General features: G+C 38.7%; 1 protein-coding gene across 5 annotated transcripts in view; it reads left to right on the forward strand.

Moving 5' to 3' along the window:
* INPP4B (inositol polyphosphate-4-phosphatase type II B) overlaps positions 1–18,621 on the forward strand; it is a 423,416-nt gene that overhangs the window by 25,278 nt on the left and 379,517 nt on the right. For all 5 annotated transcript variants that reach the window (XM_068990082.1, XM_068990083.1, XM_068990085.1 and 2 more), the window contains exons 3-4: positions 8,367–8,485; positions 10,526–10,642. In XM_068990082.1, coding sequence (XP_068846183.1) covers positions 8,367–8,485; positions 10,526–10,642 — 236 coding nt within the window. The remainder of the gene's footprint in view (positions 1–8,366; positions 8,486–10,525; positions 10,643–18,621) is intronic.

The raw sequence follows: 18,621 nt of genomic DNA on the forward strand, positions 1-18,621 counted from the left end.
GGCATATTATTGTCCTGGACTCCAGCTAACACAAGCAAAGTTTAAGCTCAATGCCACCTGCTCCGTAAAAAGTGTACCATAAATTGTGTTTTCTGCCACCCTCCCTCATCTTCTCTGCATGCTTCCTTTATTGTCTTAGTTACGAAAAACCTTAAAATTTGTATTATATTAGCATTTTGTTTTCTTTTTTTGGTTGCACTGCTTGGCTAGTGGGATCTTAGTTCATGACTAGGGTTCAAACCATGGCCACTGCGGTGGGAGTACTGAGTCCTAACCACTGGACAGCCAAGGAATTCCCTGTATGAGCATTTCATTGATGTAGTATAGGGGCGAAAATTCTAGGATTATTTCAGTATGTCTAAGGAATCCTTTCATTAGGATGCCTTTATTTATTAGTTTATTTATTTATTTAGTGTGTGTGTGTATTGATTCCTTGGATTGATTTCTTATCTTTCAACCTTAAACACTGAGCTGCTTTTTTGCCCTCTAATTTTCTAGAAACCTAATATTAATATTGTTAGTTCAAGTTACATGGGTATAATTATCCTCCCTGGAAAGTGAGATCCTAATTTTCAATTAGAAACATTAATATTTTGAACTCAGTATCTTAAAAGACAAAGGCAAAGAAAACGAAGGGGGGGGTGGGAGAAAGAAAAATAAGTCCAAATTTTCTGATCTAATAGTCCAATTTTTACACAGTCCTTTAATTTTCCCAACAAATATTTCTTATGCAGGTAGGTATGCATAGTTCACATACTCTTTAGAGAAATGTGTGTAAATTAAAATCTCCCACACTGCAGTTAAGAGCAAAGGTGCACATTTTTGTTTTACCTCTATGAAGACTTAAAAAAATGCTTTCTTAATGGAAGGGAGATGCTGTAGTTTGTTAAGAGAGATGTATTTCTGACCCCAGTAGTTCCAAGCCTAATAAATATACAAGTGATGATTTTGATAACCTCATCTTTCAGAGTGATGAGAGAAACATAGGTTAGCAAAGGCATCATCTAGAACAGAAGAGAAGAGAGCACACAGCAGACATTTGAGAAAGCGGAAGAGAACGCAAATAAGAAAAACAATACCAAATGAGAAAAGTTACAAAGTAGGCTCTATCAGTTGAAAATAAACTAAAATGAACAGTGAGGGCAAGATGTGGTGCTAGGCTCAATGAATTAGAGACTCTTCAAGATTCTACAGGAAATAACAGAATAAACACAGAAGAATATTATTAATGAGCATAAATCAGCTTAGCATGATATAGAGCCATGTTTTTCTAGGAGTAGCCTTAAAAACATATTCGTAAGTGAAGAGTATGTTCCCAACACATGTTCCTGGTATGGATATTAGTATGAGCTGGCCTTCTGTGATGGCTCAGCAGTGAAGAATCCACCTGCAATGCATCAGAGACAAGAGATGCGGGTTCAATCCCTGGGTCTGGAAGATCCTCTGGAGGAGGAAATGGCAACCCACTCCAATATTCTCGCCTGGGAACTCCCAGGGACAGAGCAGCCTGGCGAGCTACAGTGCATGGGGGTCACAAAGAGTTGGACACGGCTGAGCGACACACTCAGCACTATACTTTCTGCCATCTTACAGCAGACAATTGATTATCATAGAATGCAGTGACCAGGGAACAAGGCAGTGTTGTCTTCTGAATCCACTCAGGAGATCTGAACTACAGAGGCTGACATCCTAGTCTTCAGAAAATTGTTGTCTTAAAATTTCTGAGAGGAAGGAAGAATAAAGAACAGAAATGCAGAAGAAACTAAGAACAGGAAAGCATATTGTACTGGCTAAGTAATTAGAGGGGCTATTAAGCTTTTAAAATGTTACAGATATCTCTTAATGTATGATGCAAATTCATTTAATCTAGAGGGGCTCACTGGCTTGGAATGGTAACTGTGAAACCATGGAAAGAAGTCCAGTGATTTACTGGACTGGACACATATCCCAAAGTGGCATATCAGTTGATAGATAAATGGTATTTAATTTTCTGGACTACAAGGAACAAGGATATACATATGTGACATTTTTGAGAAAGCTGACCAAACTCTAAGAATTTGAGAAGTAAGTAGAACACTGCCTTCTTGGCAGCAAGAGGCCACAGCCTTAGGGAAATGACCGACTCTCTGCAGAATGGGAAAATACAAATAGTGCTGTTGATGAAACCTGGAGCTAGATGGTTATTTCCCTAGATCCCTGTTTGGATAAGGCCACTTTTCTCTTCAAGATGCCCCCTATCCTCTGTACCCTGGTTTTGCTTTGTTTGTTTGTTTGTTTGGTCCCTTGAGGGACGAGGGACAAAACAAAGGATCTCTTCCTCTTTCCCTGTGAAGAGTCAGGGGAGGGAGGCAGTGTATAAGAAATGAGCTTTCATCAGAGAAGAAGATTTGTTTCCATCAGGCTATATTGGGTTTGAGCTGTACCATTTATTTTTAATTGCAAGGCAAAGAAGCTTTATAAGCATTCAGTCTTCTTTCTTGATGAAGGAATACACAGAACAGAGGAGCAGGTCTTCCCATGACCCCTTGGGACATCTCAGTTATTAAGACAATGCCTCCCTGCGGACCAGCTGTCTCTAAGTAAAGGGACACTAACCTCCCAGACAAATCCATGCTTGGAGAATGAGTTTACCATTTACATGTAGTACCTTTGAGGGCAGCCAGAAAATAAATAAAAATGTTCTGCTTTTTTTGGCTTCTCATTTGGAAGTGCCTCATCAGAGGGGAAATGAACAAGTATTAATGCACATCTGGTTTCACAGAAGGCAATATAGTCATGATAACTGTGGTTTCTGAAACTAACGGATGATCCAATAAGGAGTATACATTTTATTTTGTGTTTATGTGGAAACAAGAAGGTACCAAAATATCACAGATATGTGAAATAAATGTATTAACAAAAGAATAAGGTTATATCAAATCAGAACCAACTTGGAATATCTTGAGAATTTAATTACTATAAGAATACTGAATAGATACAATCCATTTTTGTGTCAGCGTATAACTTTATTCATATTAATCTTGGTAGCTTGGCTGGTAGAGAATCCATCTGCAATGCAGGAAACCGTGGTTCGATTCCTGGGTCAGGAAGATCTGCTGGAGAAGGGATAGTTTACCCACTCCAGAATTCTTAGGCTTCCCTGGTGGCTCAGCTGGTAAACAATCCCACCTGCAATGTGGGAGACCTGGGTTTGACCCCTGGGTTGGGAAGATCCCCTGGAGAAGGGAACGGCTACCCACTCCAGTATTCTGGCTTGGAAATTCCATGGACTGTACAATCCATGGGGTCACAAAGAGTCTATATTTATATTAATCTTAATTAAAAAGGACATATTATGTGCCTAGCATTCTACATATATTACATCATATAATCTTTACAACAACTCTTTGAAATCTGTCCTTTGACTTCTGTTTTACAGTTTAGACAATAGAGGCTGAAAGAGAGTAATTTATACAAAGTCACATAATTCCTTAGGCCAGATCCTGGTTCAAATACAATTTTATCCTGAGTTAAAAACAAACAAAAAAATGTCTTCATTCTCTATTTGCTCTCCTGTGTGGTTTCTCCTCGAAGCCTAAGCTTCCTTTGGCTAATTTAAGAACAGGATTGTAGAGTTGCGTGCACTCTTGTCAAAGCCCACTCCTCTGCTTGCGGCTGTTGCTTTGTTCTAGAGGGCAGAGGATAAACTCTGCTTGATGCTTAACATTGCTTAACATCTGCTTAACACTGAATGGCAAGAAGAGAGATGAAATGGAATGGGGCAAGAACAATGACCTGACTTCACAGAAGAAAGTTCTTAGGGGAAAGAGACAGTTGCTTGGAGTTGACCTTGAACTGGCACTGCCCCAGTGGCTCAGGCCATTGCCCTTGTGAAAGCCTGTGGCAGGCATCTCTGATTACCCAGTGCAAGTCTGAGGACAGCTAGGATTTGGCCAGTGCTGCTGAATTCAAAGGCACCTGAACTGACAATTGTGTTCTACTTCAGATGGATAATTTCTGGGACTGAGTTCTCTGAGACAAGAGTCAGGAGACATTTTTTCAGCTTCCAGCCCATGTTGGCTAGAACGGATGTAGTGACTCAGAAGACTTGACTTGATTTAAAAATGATGACTGAATGAAACAAAGTGGATATTTTATAAAGATACATACACACAAACAAACAGTATTTTGGGATGGACAGACTATTACTCCATCGAGAACCCAGAAACCCTTGCCCTTTAGCTTCAGGATTCTTGGATAGTAGAGAAATCTTAGGAGCAATGGATGATCTGAACTTTCTCCCTAAGAACCTAAACAGTAGCTTAAGCATGTAGACTGGGGTTGGCAACTTCTGGTCCTTAGGCCAAATTTAGTCACAGATCTATGGTTTTAACTTACACAGTGACTGGAATTTCAAGCTTTGGACAAATCCTCAAATGAAGCCACAGTGGGCTTTTATTTCTTCAGGCAATGAATTTGGATGGAGGGCCCGGCTTTTGACACAGCATAGGTTTCCTGTTGCTTGTTGCCTAGCCCTCTGCAGAGAAACTGAAGCGCCCTTTGTTTTTATCACTACACCTCTACTGAGGATTCCCTTCCAGCAGAGTGAGAGCTGTCTGGGCCCTGCACAAATCTGAGCTGGAGACGCCTGTGAGCATCTCACCCATCAGTACTGACGGTGTGAAGTGCAGCCTCACGTTGCCAGTCTCTATAGCCAAGTTAACAGGAAACATAGTCGCTTGTAGTTCTTTTATTTATGTTTTTCCCTAAAGAAAAGTTTAAAAGGGCAATTTCTTTTTTTTAAAAAAAATCATTGCTTTCATATTATTTTTCCTCCCTTTACTTTAAAAAATAAAACAGTTAATTCAGTGGACACAAGCACATTTGAATCCCAAACTATCAACATCTTGCATATTTTAAACATTTTGGACTCTGAGAATGCTTTTAAATAGTCTGGACCAAAGCAAAGCCAGTAAAAAGGTAGAAATAAAAGTAAAAATCTAATGAATGAATGATGGCAGAGAGGTATTTACTTGTTGCTACCCTTTGGTTCAAGAATTCTTATGTAAAACAAAATGAATGAAGTAAAACTCCAGAGTGTTCTTTGAGTCCTGTGAATTGAGGAAGGCCATTTATGCCGGTCACTCCCTCCTAGAGTAGAGTTTTGTGTGGGTAGTGGGTAGTATGCTAAATGTGGCTGGAAAACTAATATGACATTTTTCGATTTTTAAAACCAGATTTTGCAGGCTTCTTTAGTGGATACTGAAAAGTTACTAGGCAGATTATTCTTTACAGTGATCCAGTGAGTAACACCTCCATGAAGCAATTCAACTGCTCATCATTTATCACCCTGCCAGTGGGACAGTTTCAGCATGTATAGCTCCATAGCGTGTATGAGTTTCACTTTGTGAATTGCAGTGACTCATGTACTGGTTTGGTACTCACAAAGAAATATTGGACCCAGTGAGAGCTTTTAAGGAGTGGTCTGTAACTGAGTCAATAAAAACCACTTTACAGAAGAATAAAATACTAAGTATTGGCAAATATTGGTATTGATATTTGTAAATGTTAGAATAATGATATTAGTAAACTTCATTTCATATAGAAAAGTCCATTCATAAAAGGGACCTAATTGATTCCTTACCTCCACCCCAATAAATAGATGAAGAAACTGAGCCTCTACGATTTTGTGACTTAATGGCATATAAGTAGAAAATGAGGAATTTGGGAATAGAGCTCTGGAATTCTAACTGATCTCAGGGTCTTTCCCTGGTATCTTGCCTCATAAGATTAGGGAACAGTAAAATCTCTGGTCTGTTGGGAAGGAAAAGATATGAGCAGTCAGGATGGGACTTCTAGTTGATTTCTAGACCATATTTTAGATTTAAAATATAAAGAAATACAAAGTGTCATTAAGATTATTTTCACTTCATCAGTATTGGGGTCAGACAATTGGGTTTGATAATTCTGTCAAATTGGTTATGACAGAACATTTGGGTTTAATGGAGATTGTCTTTGTTTTTCTTTAAGAGTCAGTCTGAGAGGTTCTCTGATAAAATTGAGAACAGTCTGTCACTTCTGAGAACTAACCACATCCCACAGTCAAGTCTGATAAAAAATAAGAAAAGAAGTTAACTTATTTTGAGCAAATGTGATAAGTCCATAAGGTAGAGATGAAGCTACCAGCAGGACATGGACAAAATGCATGTGTTTGGAACAAACTGGCTCCAGCTTCAAAATCTATGGACAGATATATGTCAGTATCAGTGAATGAAGAGAGAGCTGTACATGGTGAGCAGAAAGCCAGGAGAATGAGTGATAAACATTCATTAGGCAAGTAGAGGAAATGATCAAAATAACCACCAAAGAACAGTAAAGTCTAAATCTATCTTCTTTTTTTTTTTCTTCCGGTGATATGTTGACATTATTGAAACCTTGCATCAGTCTTTTCTGAAACTAGATCTCTTGGGTTAGACAATAAAGAATTATGGCAGTCACTCTCCCAAAAAGAGGTCCCATTGTGAGAGAAAGGAATTCAATATGCCAGGAAAAGAAATGGAACTGTTGGGGTATGATGTAAGAAAACTACGAGAGAGTTCTAGTGCTGTCAATGTGAGTGCTTAATGTTTCCAAGCCTCCAATTGTTAGTACGTAAAACTTAAATAATAATTCAAAGCATCAATTTGAGAAATAGATAATTGGCAAAAAGACTCAAAACTAGTGATGGCTAAATAAACTGTGGCTACTATTTTTCCACACATGCTTTCCTCAGCTTCCTTGTATGGTTAGAGGCATTTAGTTTAAATAAGGAAAAAAATATAACAAAAATACCGTGCAGGATTTAAAGGATCTTATAGTTTATCAAGAAGTTAAGAAGTTAAAATAATTTGCCCAGCATTGCTTAGCTAGTAGAACTAGCTGAAAACCAGCTATTGCATTCCAAAACTCCTGCTTTTTCCCTCTGTCCCATCTGCTTCTGTAAATGAGCTAATTTATAAGCAAAGAAAAGGTGATAATTACATTTATAATTTGCTTTGCTTTCAAGTTTAAGCCCTAGCACCTCTGGCCTAGTGGATGAAGGTCTTGTGTACTGCTGAAAAATAATAATGTATTTTAAATACTTGTGTCCTTCCCTCTTTTTTTCTTGCAAAGGTCAGAGGTGTGAGGTGTGGATAGTATAGAGCTCAGCACACACTCCCCATGAATCCAGGATTGGAGGCTACTTCTCAGTCCCAACTCCAGTGTCAGCCTGCTCCCAGCCACCAGCTCAGCCTAATTTGAACCTTCTCCTCTAGTGAAGGGGTGGTTCAGATGGTAAAGAATCTGCCTGCAATTGGGGGGGAGTCAGGGTTGGATCCCTAGGCAGGGAAGATCCCCTAGAGAAGGGAATGGCTACCCACCCCAGTGTTCTCGTCTGGAAAGTTCCTTGGACAGAGGAGCCTGGGGGGCTAAGGTCTGTGAGGTGGCAAAGAGTCCAACAGGACTGAGTGACTAACACTTTCTCTAGAGGGGACACTTCGCATGATACTTCACGATCCAAATGCAGGTAGTAAAATTACTATTTCAAAGCCAGGAAGAGAAACACCTGAGGAGATAATGGATTTGCTGAAAAGGAATATGTTTTGGATTTTTCTTCCCCAAATTGTGGGAATGATATGTGGGTGGAGAAAATATTCAAGTAAATATGGTATGGTGAGGAGCCTCTGTAATATGAGCCTGGTATCTCAAGGGAAAGGTCTTACTGGGTCTGTGGCCCCCGGGCAAGAATTAACCCATCCTTTTTCCACGTTTCTGCCTCCCAGGCTTGGCTAGAATCTGGACAGAGGAGCTTTTAACCCCTCTTCTTCCTCCTCTGCCCTGTGCCTTAGGCTTGTGTGCAGCTGAAAGGCAACCACCCGGCCCTGAATTTAGGACTGTAAGAGTGAACAGATAGTGCCTAGATAGGTAAATACCAAGTGTGCCTTCTGACTAGTGAACTAATCCAGCCAGTGTCAATAAGGAGCAGCGTCAAGTTTCCCGGATGTGGCCCCAGTGCATTTACTTAGTCTAAGGGTGTGAGTTAAAGTCGGGGTTTAATGACTAATTAAAGTCACTCAAAGTCCCTGAACGGTGTGTGCACAGTCACACAGGAGAGTGAGGATCCCGGGGCAGTGGAGACTCGCAAGAGCTGCGAGTGTGGCCAGTGGAAATGAATTCTCAGTTCAGCTCCGCAGCACGTGACTTCCTATTTCTGTAAGGTACTTCCAAGGGACTTCCTCTAAAATCTGCCCAGAACTCCCAGAAGATTTCATTCAGCGCCGACGATAAGGTTCCTTCCAACCCGGGACAGAAGTTTTCCCTGAGACACGGTATTAGTTTCTTTTCTCTTTCTGCTTTGCCATCGGCAGCATGCAAGGATCTCGTGGCTCCTGTCCGTGATCGGAAGCTGAATACACTGGTCCAGATCTCAGTAATCCACCCCGCGGAGCAGGGTCTGACAAGATACTCCAGCACCGAAATTGTTGAGGTGAGCGTGCTGTGTGCCTGCTTTACTCTCACTATCTCTAGGTCGCTGTCTGGATTTGAGCAAACAGCTGAATTACCTTAGACAGCTGTGCTGAGTTACTGTCCTCTGTCATTTAGGAAGGCATACCTGAGCTTACTAAGCATGTATTTGTAACTGACCAGGGTAAACAAATGGGGAAAGAATTTGCCCTTTTAAAAATTTTTTATAAAAAACCTTATTTTTCTTTAGTAAGGAAAAGGAAAATCCCCACTTTGAATCTTTGAATAGAGTACTAAGTAGAGAAAAAAACTATATATAAAATTTTAATTAAATGGAATGAATATATCTTTGCAGGGAAAAAAGAAAGTCGAAAATTACCTAGAGACGTTTAAAACTGTTTTTGCCCTTCTCATTTTTTTCTGTTTCCTTCAGACTGTCTGTGGAAACTTCATATTCTCTGCCTTTCATGTGTGTCTGTTTATTTAAAGTATGGTGTTTTTCAAAGAAGGGTAGATGATTAATTGGAGACACTGTAATGTTTCTAGGCAAAAGGTGTAAATATTACTCATCCGATGAGAGATTTCCTATTTACATTTATTGTTGCTTACATAATGTTCAAAATGTGTTGGGAGGAAACTTGTTATTGTGTTGGATCAGATTCAAAAGAGGAAGTGTTTCCCTTTTGATTATTTTGTTCTCATCACACATATTTCACAGCCTTACTGAATGAGGGCTACTTAGTCTCTGGCATTAAAGAAAGTGTCCTCTGAACTCCAAGCTTCACTTTTCTTAGGCTTGAGAGTCCTGTCTATTTTGAAGGTGGAGTTTCTCTGCAGGAGTTTAAGTCACCTACTCCAGACCAGGCTTGCTAACTGCCGTTGGAGGAATAGATGATTCAGACAAAACTCCACACATTTCACCAATGGGAGTGACACAGATCTTCCATGTAGCCCTGAATCTGTCCTTGGGAAGCTTTAGATTCCAATGCTGGTATCATTTGTAGTTGTAACATTATTGTTAAAGTTGTGGTTGACTAAGCAAAAATAATCTTATTCATTCGAAGACAACCAAAACTGGAAAATTGTTCATTTATATGAAAACTATTTTCAAGCATTATCCCAACTTGATTATTTTTAAAATATTGTCAAGATTAAAATACATGATGTATTTTGACACATTGATTTGAAGATATATATAGCTGTTGTCGATTGTTTCATTCACTGTGTGTTTTGCACAGCATCTAACACGGTGCCAAGCAAAAAGCAGTATTAGTTAAATAAAAGGAAGGAAGAATGAATGAATAAATGAATAACTTCAGCTTCCAGAAACTTCCATAAACAACTGGTTTACAGAACTCTAGCAAACATCTCCATGATATACAGCACTGTGCATATTTAAATATAGATGCAAAATTTAATGTTGGATGTCAGCTCTCTAAAAATGAATTCTGAGGCATGGAAATACTCTGTGCACTGCATCCTGAGATAGTAATTTCATAGCCCCAAATCCATCATATTTAGTTTCTTTCATTAGTTTTCAAATCAGTCTAAGGAAAAAAAAAAACACAGCTGAACATCTAAAAACAAATGAGTGCTATCAGAGTGTGGCTTTCAGTTGAATCATTACAGAAAGGAAATAAATGGACAGCGTAAGATTAGCAAGTGGTTGAGAAAAGAGCTTCATTTTAATTTGATCAGTCAATATCTCAGGTTATTTGCACAAGTCATAGGTTATATCCATTAAATGTATGCTAAATGTAATGACAGCTGACCCTAACAATGGTTCTGCATGTAATGAAAATAAATTGTTTTTCAAGATTCTTAGCAGCTCTGACAAGGATGCAAGGCATTTACTATCTACAACTCTATCAGTACTTTGGGGCCCTGGGCCGTGTTGTTGCCCATGGGCATTCTTTGGCAATTCAGATCTCTCTTCTAATAGAATCATTTCCTAGAAAAACAAACAGACCCAGACACTCTCTGCATTCTCATGTGTCACCACAGGCTGCCAACTGCAGTTGCTGCCTTATTGAATCAAAGTTGTCTGCTTATGCTGTTACAGGGAACAAGAGACCCACTGTTCTTGACTGGTGTCACGTTCCCATCTGAGTATCCCATCTATGAGGAGACCAAAATAAAGCTAACAGTCTATGATGTCAAGGATAAGTCTCATGACACCGTAAGTACTTGAACTTAATTTCTTTCTTTGGGAAAAAGGCTTTTCCAAACCGTCGGATTTGTGATGTAACTGGCATTTTTCAAAGAGGTGCTTTGTGCTGTGTTTATGCTTGTCTTATGTTTATGGTTTGCTGGAATTTTTTTTTAAATTCTTTTGGCTTCCTGCCACACTGGCAATTCGTTAGGAGCAAAAGCTTTCAGAACAGTTTTTTCTTCTTTTTCAGGGAGGCTGGCTTGAGGTGTTAGTTTATATTTTGTTGTTGCTGCTTTAAGTGTTGTTGAAGAAGTAACATTGTGGGCAGAAAGCAAATGGAAGACATTAAATAATACATCAAAACTTTCTAATATTGCCGTTATTCTAAAATGAGATTGATAGCGTTCTGCTCTCACAATTTATTCTTTTACGTGTAACCCTAACTCCCTCTATGCTTCTGATGTTGTTCGTGGCACCAAAGCAAACAGAGGAGGAAGTAACTGTCAGCACTAGGCAGAATTGGCCTCCTTACAGGAAGGTCATGTCAGGTCCTGATGGTCTTTTGTTCTAGGTTCCTTAGTTTTCCTACAGAGCCGGAATGTTCCTCCTCTTGAATCAGTGAGTTCAAGCGAGACCATTAGGTACCCAAGCACTGTCACCGGAGGCCACTCTAAAAATTTCAGGACAGGAGAGAATGCTATCGGTAGGTATTAGGAAGGGGATGGTTTAACGGGAGCCCTCTTCTTTAAATCTTTCCTATGAGAATGAGTGTTTATCTGTTTTCAAGGCTTGGAAGTAGGGAGCTGTGGGAGTATTGATGACCCACAATGAAATGTAAGTCAGGAAACACTTTGAAGGCAGGTAGACCAGTAGGTTCTGGGAGAATTCTGCTTGAAGTTGAGAGGTGCTGCTGGGCTTGGAGAGTCACTCATAACTGGTTGAGGGGAAGTGCAGCTTTCATTTCTGCCCTCACTAGGCATTTCTGTCTTGCTCATGAGTCTTTCTTTCCTTTTCATTCTTTACCACAAAATATATAGCATAGGTGGATGGCGGGGATATGTAATAGAGAAAAAAATTCTGTCTTGAAGGCATATCTACTCATCTTAGACCTAGGAAAGTTCATGTCTTTAAATATGCAGAAGTAATGCTCGATGAAATGCACAGGACGTGCATGGTAGAGAAACAGTGATGGCGGTCAGATAGAGTTGTCAAGGCAGACTGTCTGGCTCCTGTTCTGCTCACTAGCTTTGTGACTCTGGGAGAGTTGATCCTCATTTCTGTTTACCTGGGGAAGCAGTGTTGTAGAGATTAAATAAGTTAATATATGTAAAATATGTAGAAGAACGGCTACAGAGCAGTAATTGCAAGCTTAATTGCTGTAGTTATTGTTTTGGCTGCTGTCTCGTGTTTCTCATAAATGGTAAAAATCAAATAAAGGAATATTAACCACCGTTTTATTCCATTTACTACCTGTGTTTTTCTAAGTAATCCTACATTTATTATTTCTGATCAAAAGGGAAAGATAAAAATATATTAAGAGACAAACATTGGGGTTAAAGCTGGCAACTGAAAAGGTTTTGCTTTGAAGTTTTGTTCTTTTCTTTTCCCTTTCTATGCCCTTTCCTTGATTTTTGAAATGACATGGAAAAGGAATAGACTGTGATTGGGAGAGCTGGGCCAAAGATTACGCACAAAGCCTACAGCATGACTTACTTTTTTTTTTTGGTCTTCTGCCAAGGAGAGAGGGAAATGAGGGAACACAAGCATAAAATTGGGGAAAAGGGGGATATGGTTCAAATGCCAAGTAGGAAGAGGTGGCACAATTGTGCAGAGAAGTAATGAGCAGGGAAGTGATCAGGGTGATGGGAAAGCAAAGCAGAAACTCTGGGATTTTATGTTTTTTTCTGAGCACATGATCAGATTCAGTGCTCCCAAAGTCCCCAGGTGTAGACAGGGTGAAGAATATGGAAGGATCAGAGGTATAGAAACACTGTGCTGCAGAGATGAAACTGTTGAGCTCTTGGGTTGGTTAAGTCCTTAGGAACAGCAGAGTTAGAAATATTAAATACCAAAGATGTTTCTATCCCCTTCAATCTGCCTCATTTAAAATGTTATGTATGTAAATGCTCTAGGGATAGATAATTAGCTTACTCATTAAGTATGCTTTTTTGGGGGCTTTTATTCTGGAAACCTATTAATTAGACTCTTTTAAAGATTTTCTTCCTTGATCTAGAGGTGTTATCACATAAAAGTATTGAATGAACTGGAATCCCTGCTGTGAAATAAGACTTGTGAAATTTGAACATACTTAAGAAATGCAACCAGCTTTCATTTATGAAATGCTGTTAATTAAAGCATAACTTCTTCCTTAAAATAACTAACAATTAGTTCTAGCGATGGAAGTGTAAATAGAAACGCAGTCCATTAATATGCTAATAGTCTTCATGTATGTGTAGTCTTTATCCTGGCACCTTTCTTCCTTTTTTTTTAAAATTGGAGTACAGTGGTAAAACCCACCTGCCAATGCAGGAGACATAAGAGATGCTGGTTTGATCCCTGGGTCAGGAAGATCTCCTGGAGGAGGGCATGACAACCCACTCCAGTATTCTTGCCTGGAAAATTACATGGATCGAGGAGCCTGGTAGGCTACCATCCATAGGGTTGCAAAGAGTTGGATGTGATTGAAGTGACTTAGAATGCACGCATAGTTGATACAAAATGTTGTTAGTTTCTATTGGACAACAAAGTGAATCTGTTATATATATATATATATATATATATCTACTCTTTTAGTTTGTTTTCTTTCCCCGTATAGGCCATTACAGAGTATTGAGTAGAATTCTTGTGTTGTACAGTAGGTCTTTATTATCTATTTTATACACAGTAGTGTATATATGTCAATCTCAATTTCCCAGTTTATCCCTCCATCCCTCTCCTCCATAACTTAAGTTTATTTTCTGCCTCTGTGTCTCTACTTCTGTTTTGTAAAAAAAAATTCATTTGTACCATTTTTTTAAGATTCTGCATATAAATGATATCATACGATATTTGTCTTTCTTTGTCTGCATTCACTCAGTATGATAGCATCTAGGTCCATCCATGTTGCTGCAGATGGCATTCTTTCATCTTTTTAATAGCTGGGGCCCTTTTTCTTATTTTAGTTTCTGTTGTTGTTCTTTGTTTTTTTGTTACGGAAGTGGATACAGAATTGGAGAAGGTAGCAAGTGAATTTAAAGTACAGTTTAGATTAGGGGCACTTACGACCCTAAATATTTTAAGATCATAGTACTTTTAAGGGTTATGAAATGAGATTATGAATGTTTATGTATTTTGGAAAATCAACAAATAATGTGCATGTATTTAAAAATTGGTTTAAATAGTTGATCCCAGTAAACCACTCATTGTATTAGGACAGGACAATGAGATATTCTTTACTTGCTGAATGTCAATTAATTGAGTCAGCTGACTAAAATTCCTTGTCTTTTTCTATTGAATTCATTATTGCTTGGAATTAACCAGTCAAGTAGATTTGTTACTGTACAATCTCATGTTTGTTTACATACATATTACTATTAGAAGTTTTTAAAGAGATAATGATATTTTATCTGTGCCCTTGATGTGCCTATTATCCTAACAAGACCAAGTCGTTATTAATTATAACGACTTGGTCTTGTTAGGTTCTTTGAACATAACATTATCTTTCACAATAACTTCAGCAGAAATGCGATCAGTCATTGTAAAGAATGAGAAGAGTCTGTTGATTCATAATGACTCTTGTTTTCTTCTACCGCATCCTTCATCCTTCCCATTCACAGCAATCAGTCTCCGTCTGCAGCAGATGGATGGATAATGCTTGGCAGGTAGGGGGGCAGGGAAGGGGGGACATGGGTTCATTATTAGAATTAGAGTTACCTTTTTGATATTTGCCTAACCGTTAGGAAATTATCTAGGGCTCCCTTGGTGGCTTAGCAGTTAAAAAAAAGAAAAAAAAATCTGCCTGTCAGTGCAGGAGACATGGGTTTAATCCCTGGGTTGGGAAGACCCCCTGGAGAAGAAAATGGCAACCCACTCCAGGAGTCTTGCCTGGGAAATCCTGTAGACAGAGGAGCCTGGTGGGCTACAGTCCATGGGGTCCCAAAAGAATCAGACACGATTTAGCCACTAGCACTCTTAAAAATTGAAATTGAAGCCCATGGCTAAAGTATGAGAGCCTAAGTTCTAACAGTGAAGTTGATGTCTTCTGGATATATATGGTTGTATGCTCTATTTTAGCAGTCTGCAAACTGAAATAAGACAGACAAAAGTGTTTTTAGCACATCATTTACAGTGTTCAGCCCTAGGGAATCAAGCTGGGAATCTGGGTCTTTCATATGTTACCGCAAAACTCAGGAAGGAGAAATTTATGAATGAAAAGAATATCACCATTAACCTTTTCTCTCTTTCCCCTTTCTCCCAAGCAACACAGTGTTTTGGAAAGTTTTGAACAAAGTTCTTTTAATACCCAGCTGAGGACCTCCATCTTTCTATAAACACCTGATTAGGTCACAAAACTGTTTTTGTCCATGGTAGAAATTTAAACTGCTGATGTATTTTGCAGGAGGCTCCAATGACTTCACTCCTTTTGCTCTAGAGTTACTAAATGTTTGCTGTGTCTCTAGATTGCTAGATGTTTAGCTTGTAGAACAGAGTCCCATGTTCAAAAGACACTGAACATGTCTCAGGTGAGGACATGTGTCCTAAGACTTTTTTTTATTGCCTTTCACTGACAACTCTCTATTTGTACCTTTCAAAAAAAAAATTGACCTTATCTAGATTGGATATTCATTTATTGCATTTTGTGTGTTATATGTACAGATAAGTTTAGTTCCAGTACACTTCCCTAGGCAGAATTATCCAGGTCAGTTTTTATGTTTTTCCATGGAAAATAAAACCATTTTCTATTTAATATACTTTGACTTGGCTTGATTTTCTCCATTGGCTTCTTACAAGTTTTGTGTCTAACTGTACTTATTGAGATAAAGTTTGTGGCTGTCCTTCTCTACCTGGAAGATATGGTACACTGGGTAAGAAAAATAGGAATTAATATTATTGATCACTAAGTATATACCAAGTGCTATGTTTAGTTTTTAGCTTCTTCCTTAAGCTCCATAAAACTTCTTTGAGGGAAGTATCATTATGTCCATTTTAGAAGTGAAGAAATTGGGATTCTGAAAATATAAGTAGGTCAAGTCAAAGACGTAGATGATTCCATGCTACACTATGGAACATACATAGTTGATAGGATTTCTCCCATTTTTCACTCCCACAATATGATATTTCTTACTTCACCTGATAACTTTAGAAGCATTCTTCATTTTGGAGCCTAAAATTTGATTGGGAAATAGTCAGTATTCAAATACAGGATTAAAAACTTATATCCAAACATTTTAAGCACTCTAAGTACGTATAACTAACTGCAGATGTCTGGAAAACTTTTAATGGAGTGACAAGCTACTGTTCATGAAAAAAAAAAAATGGCTCTATTGCTTGTTTGGAAAGGCCTAGATTTGTGTCTCAGCTTTCGCTTTCGTCACCCTAGCCTTGTTCTTTCCTTCCATGTGTGCCGTGTGGGCTTCTCAACCTCTTCATTCACTCAGCCTTGGCCTTTTGGAATACTCACCTTTATGTCTTGTGTTTTTTAGTGATTTAAAATAATTATTAGTTAATCTACTTTGGGCTATGTTGGGTCTTATTTATGGCACCCAGGCTCAGTAGTTGTAGCACAGAGACTTAATTGCCCCGTGGCATGTGGGATCTTCGCTCCCTGACCAGAGATTGAACCTGCACCCCCTGCTTTGGAAGGCAGATTCTTCATCACTGGACCACCAGGGACGTCCTTCCCCTTTAAGTTTGGCAAAGTTCACAAGAGGCGTTACCTGTTCCTTATGAAAGTAAGAGTTCCAACATGTTGCCGTCATTGCTGCTGCTGCTGCTGCTGCTAAGTCGCTTCAGTCGTGTCCGACTCTGTGCGACCCCATAGACAGCAGCCCACCAGGCTCCCCTGTCCCTGGGATTCTCCAGGCAAGAACGCTGGAGTGGGTTTGCCATTTCCTTCTCCAGTGCATGAAAGTGAAAAGTGAAAGTGAAGTCGCTCAGTCGTGTCCGACTCTTAGCGACCCCATGGACTGCAGCCTACCAGGCTCCTCAGTCCATGGGATTTTCCAGGCAAGAGTACTGGTGTGGGTTGCCATCATTAATAAATAATTTTTCTTCCTTTCTGCCTGTTGATAAGTGGTTTATATTTACAAAGAGCATATTTATGTTTCACTGAAGTATAATTTACACATAATAAAATGGACAGACCTTAAGCATTCAGTTCGGTGAGTTTGGCAATGCGCATGACCATATGGTCTTTACTCAAGGCAAGACGCAAAACTCATTCCTCAAGCTTCCCTTGTGTCCTTCTGCAGTTAGTTACCACCTCCTCCCTCATCCTGAGGCAATCCCTTTCCCAAATCTACCAACATAGATTTGTTGTGCTTATTAAAATGTTTGTGAATGAAATCACATAGTATGTGGTCTCTTGTATCCGGTGTTTTTTGTTCAGCATGTTTTTGCGATTCATTCATGTTCCTCGGTGACTTTGATAACTGAATGATATTCTATTGTAGTGATATGCCACAGTTTATTTATTCATTCTCATATTGATAGACATTTATTTGCTTCCAGCTTTTTAATAACTGATGATGAACATTTGGGTGCAAGTATTTGCATGAAATTGGGCTTTTATTTTTAGAGGTAAATACTGAGGAGCATAATAGTTATATTATGGGTCAGGTACATGTTTAACTTTTCTAGAAACTACTACTTTTCAGAATTATTTGCAATTTTATTCTCCTACTCTTAGTAATGCATGAGAGTTCTAGTTACTCTACTAACAATGGTGCTGTCAAGAATGAAGTGGTAGCTCATTGTGGCCTTAATTTTCATTTTCCTGATGACTAATTATGCTGAGCACCTTTTCCTGTGCTTATTGGCCTCTCATCTTTTTTTAAAAAAGCACAAAGTTTCTGTTAAGTCTTTTGCCTATGTAAAAAAAAAAAATTGGTTTTCTTTTTATTGTTGATTTTTAAAAATTCTTCATATTTTGTGGATACAGGTGTTTTTGTTGAATATGTGTTACGTTTTTTTGTTAGTCTTTGTCCTGCCTAATAATTTCCTTGATGTATTTTAAATACATCAAGAAAATTAAATACATCAAGAAATTTAAAATCCTGATTAAGTCTGCTTTTTCAATATTTTTATTTACAGTAAGTGTCCTGCCCTAAGAAATCTCCCTAACGTCAGGCCAGGAGACTATTCTCTAGTGTTTTCCTCCAAAATATTTTATAGTTCTAGTCTTTACATTTATAATAGGTTTAAGCTTCATCTCAAATTATTTTTTTGTTATCAATAGGAATAAGGTAAGGATTAAAATTATTTTCTCCTATGTAGATACCTAGTAATTTCAGCGTTTAGTTGGTGCCTTGACTGGAAAGTCAGTGTCTACTAATACATGCGGGTCTGTTTCTGGCTGCTCTGTTCTGTCTACTGTATGCCAATGTCATGATTATTGTTGCTTCATAGTAAGTCCTGAAATCTGGTCATTTAAATTCTTTATCATTCCAGGTTGTTGTTTTTAATTGAGGTTGTGGTTTTTGTCAATTCAAAAGCCTTTTATCTTTCCATGTAAATTTTATTACAGCTTGTCAGTTACATTAAAACACCTTTTGAGATTTTGATTTGAATTGTATTGAATATATAGATCAGTTTGGAGAAATGGAAAAGTGTTAGTCACTCAGTCATGTTGAACTCTTTGTGACCCCATGGACTGTAGCCTGCCAGGCTTCACTGTCCGTAGGATTCTCCTGGCAAAAATACTGGAGTGGGTTGCCATTTCCTTCTCCGGGGATCTTCCCAACCCAGGGATTGAACCCAGGTCTCCTGCATTACAGGTGGATTCTTTACAGTCTGAGCCAACAAGGAAG

This window comes from Capricornis sumatraensis, chromosome 17 (assembly GCF_032405125.1).
Source record: "Capricornis sumatraensis isolate serow.1 chromosome 17, serow.2, whole genome shotgun sequence".
NCBI lineage: Eukaryota > Metazoa > Chordata > Mammalia > Artiodactyla > Bovidae > Capricornis > Capricornis sumatraensis.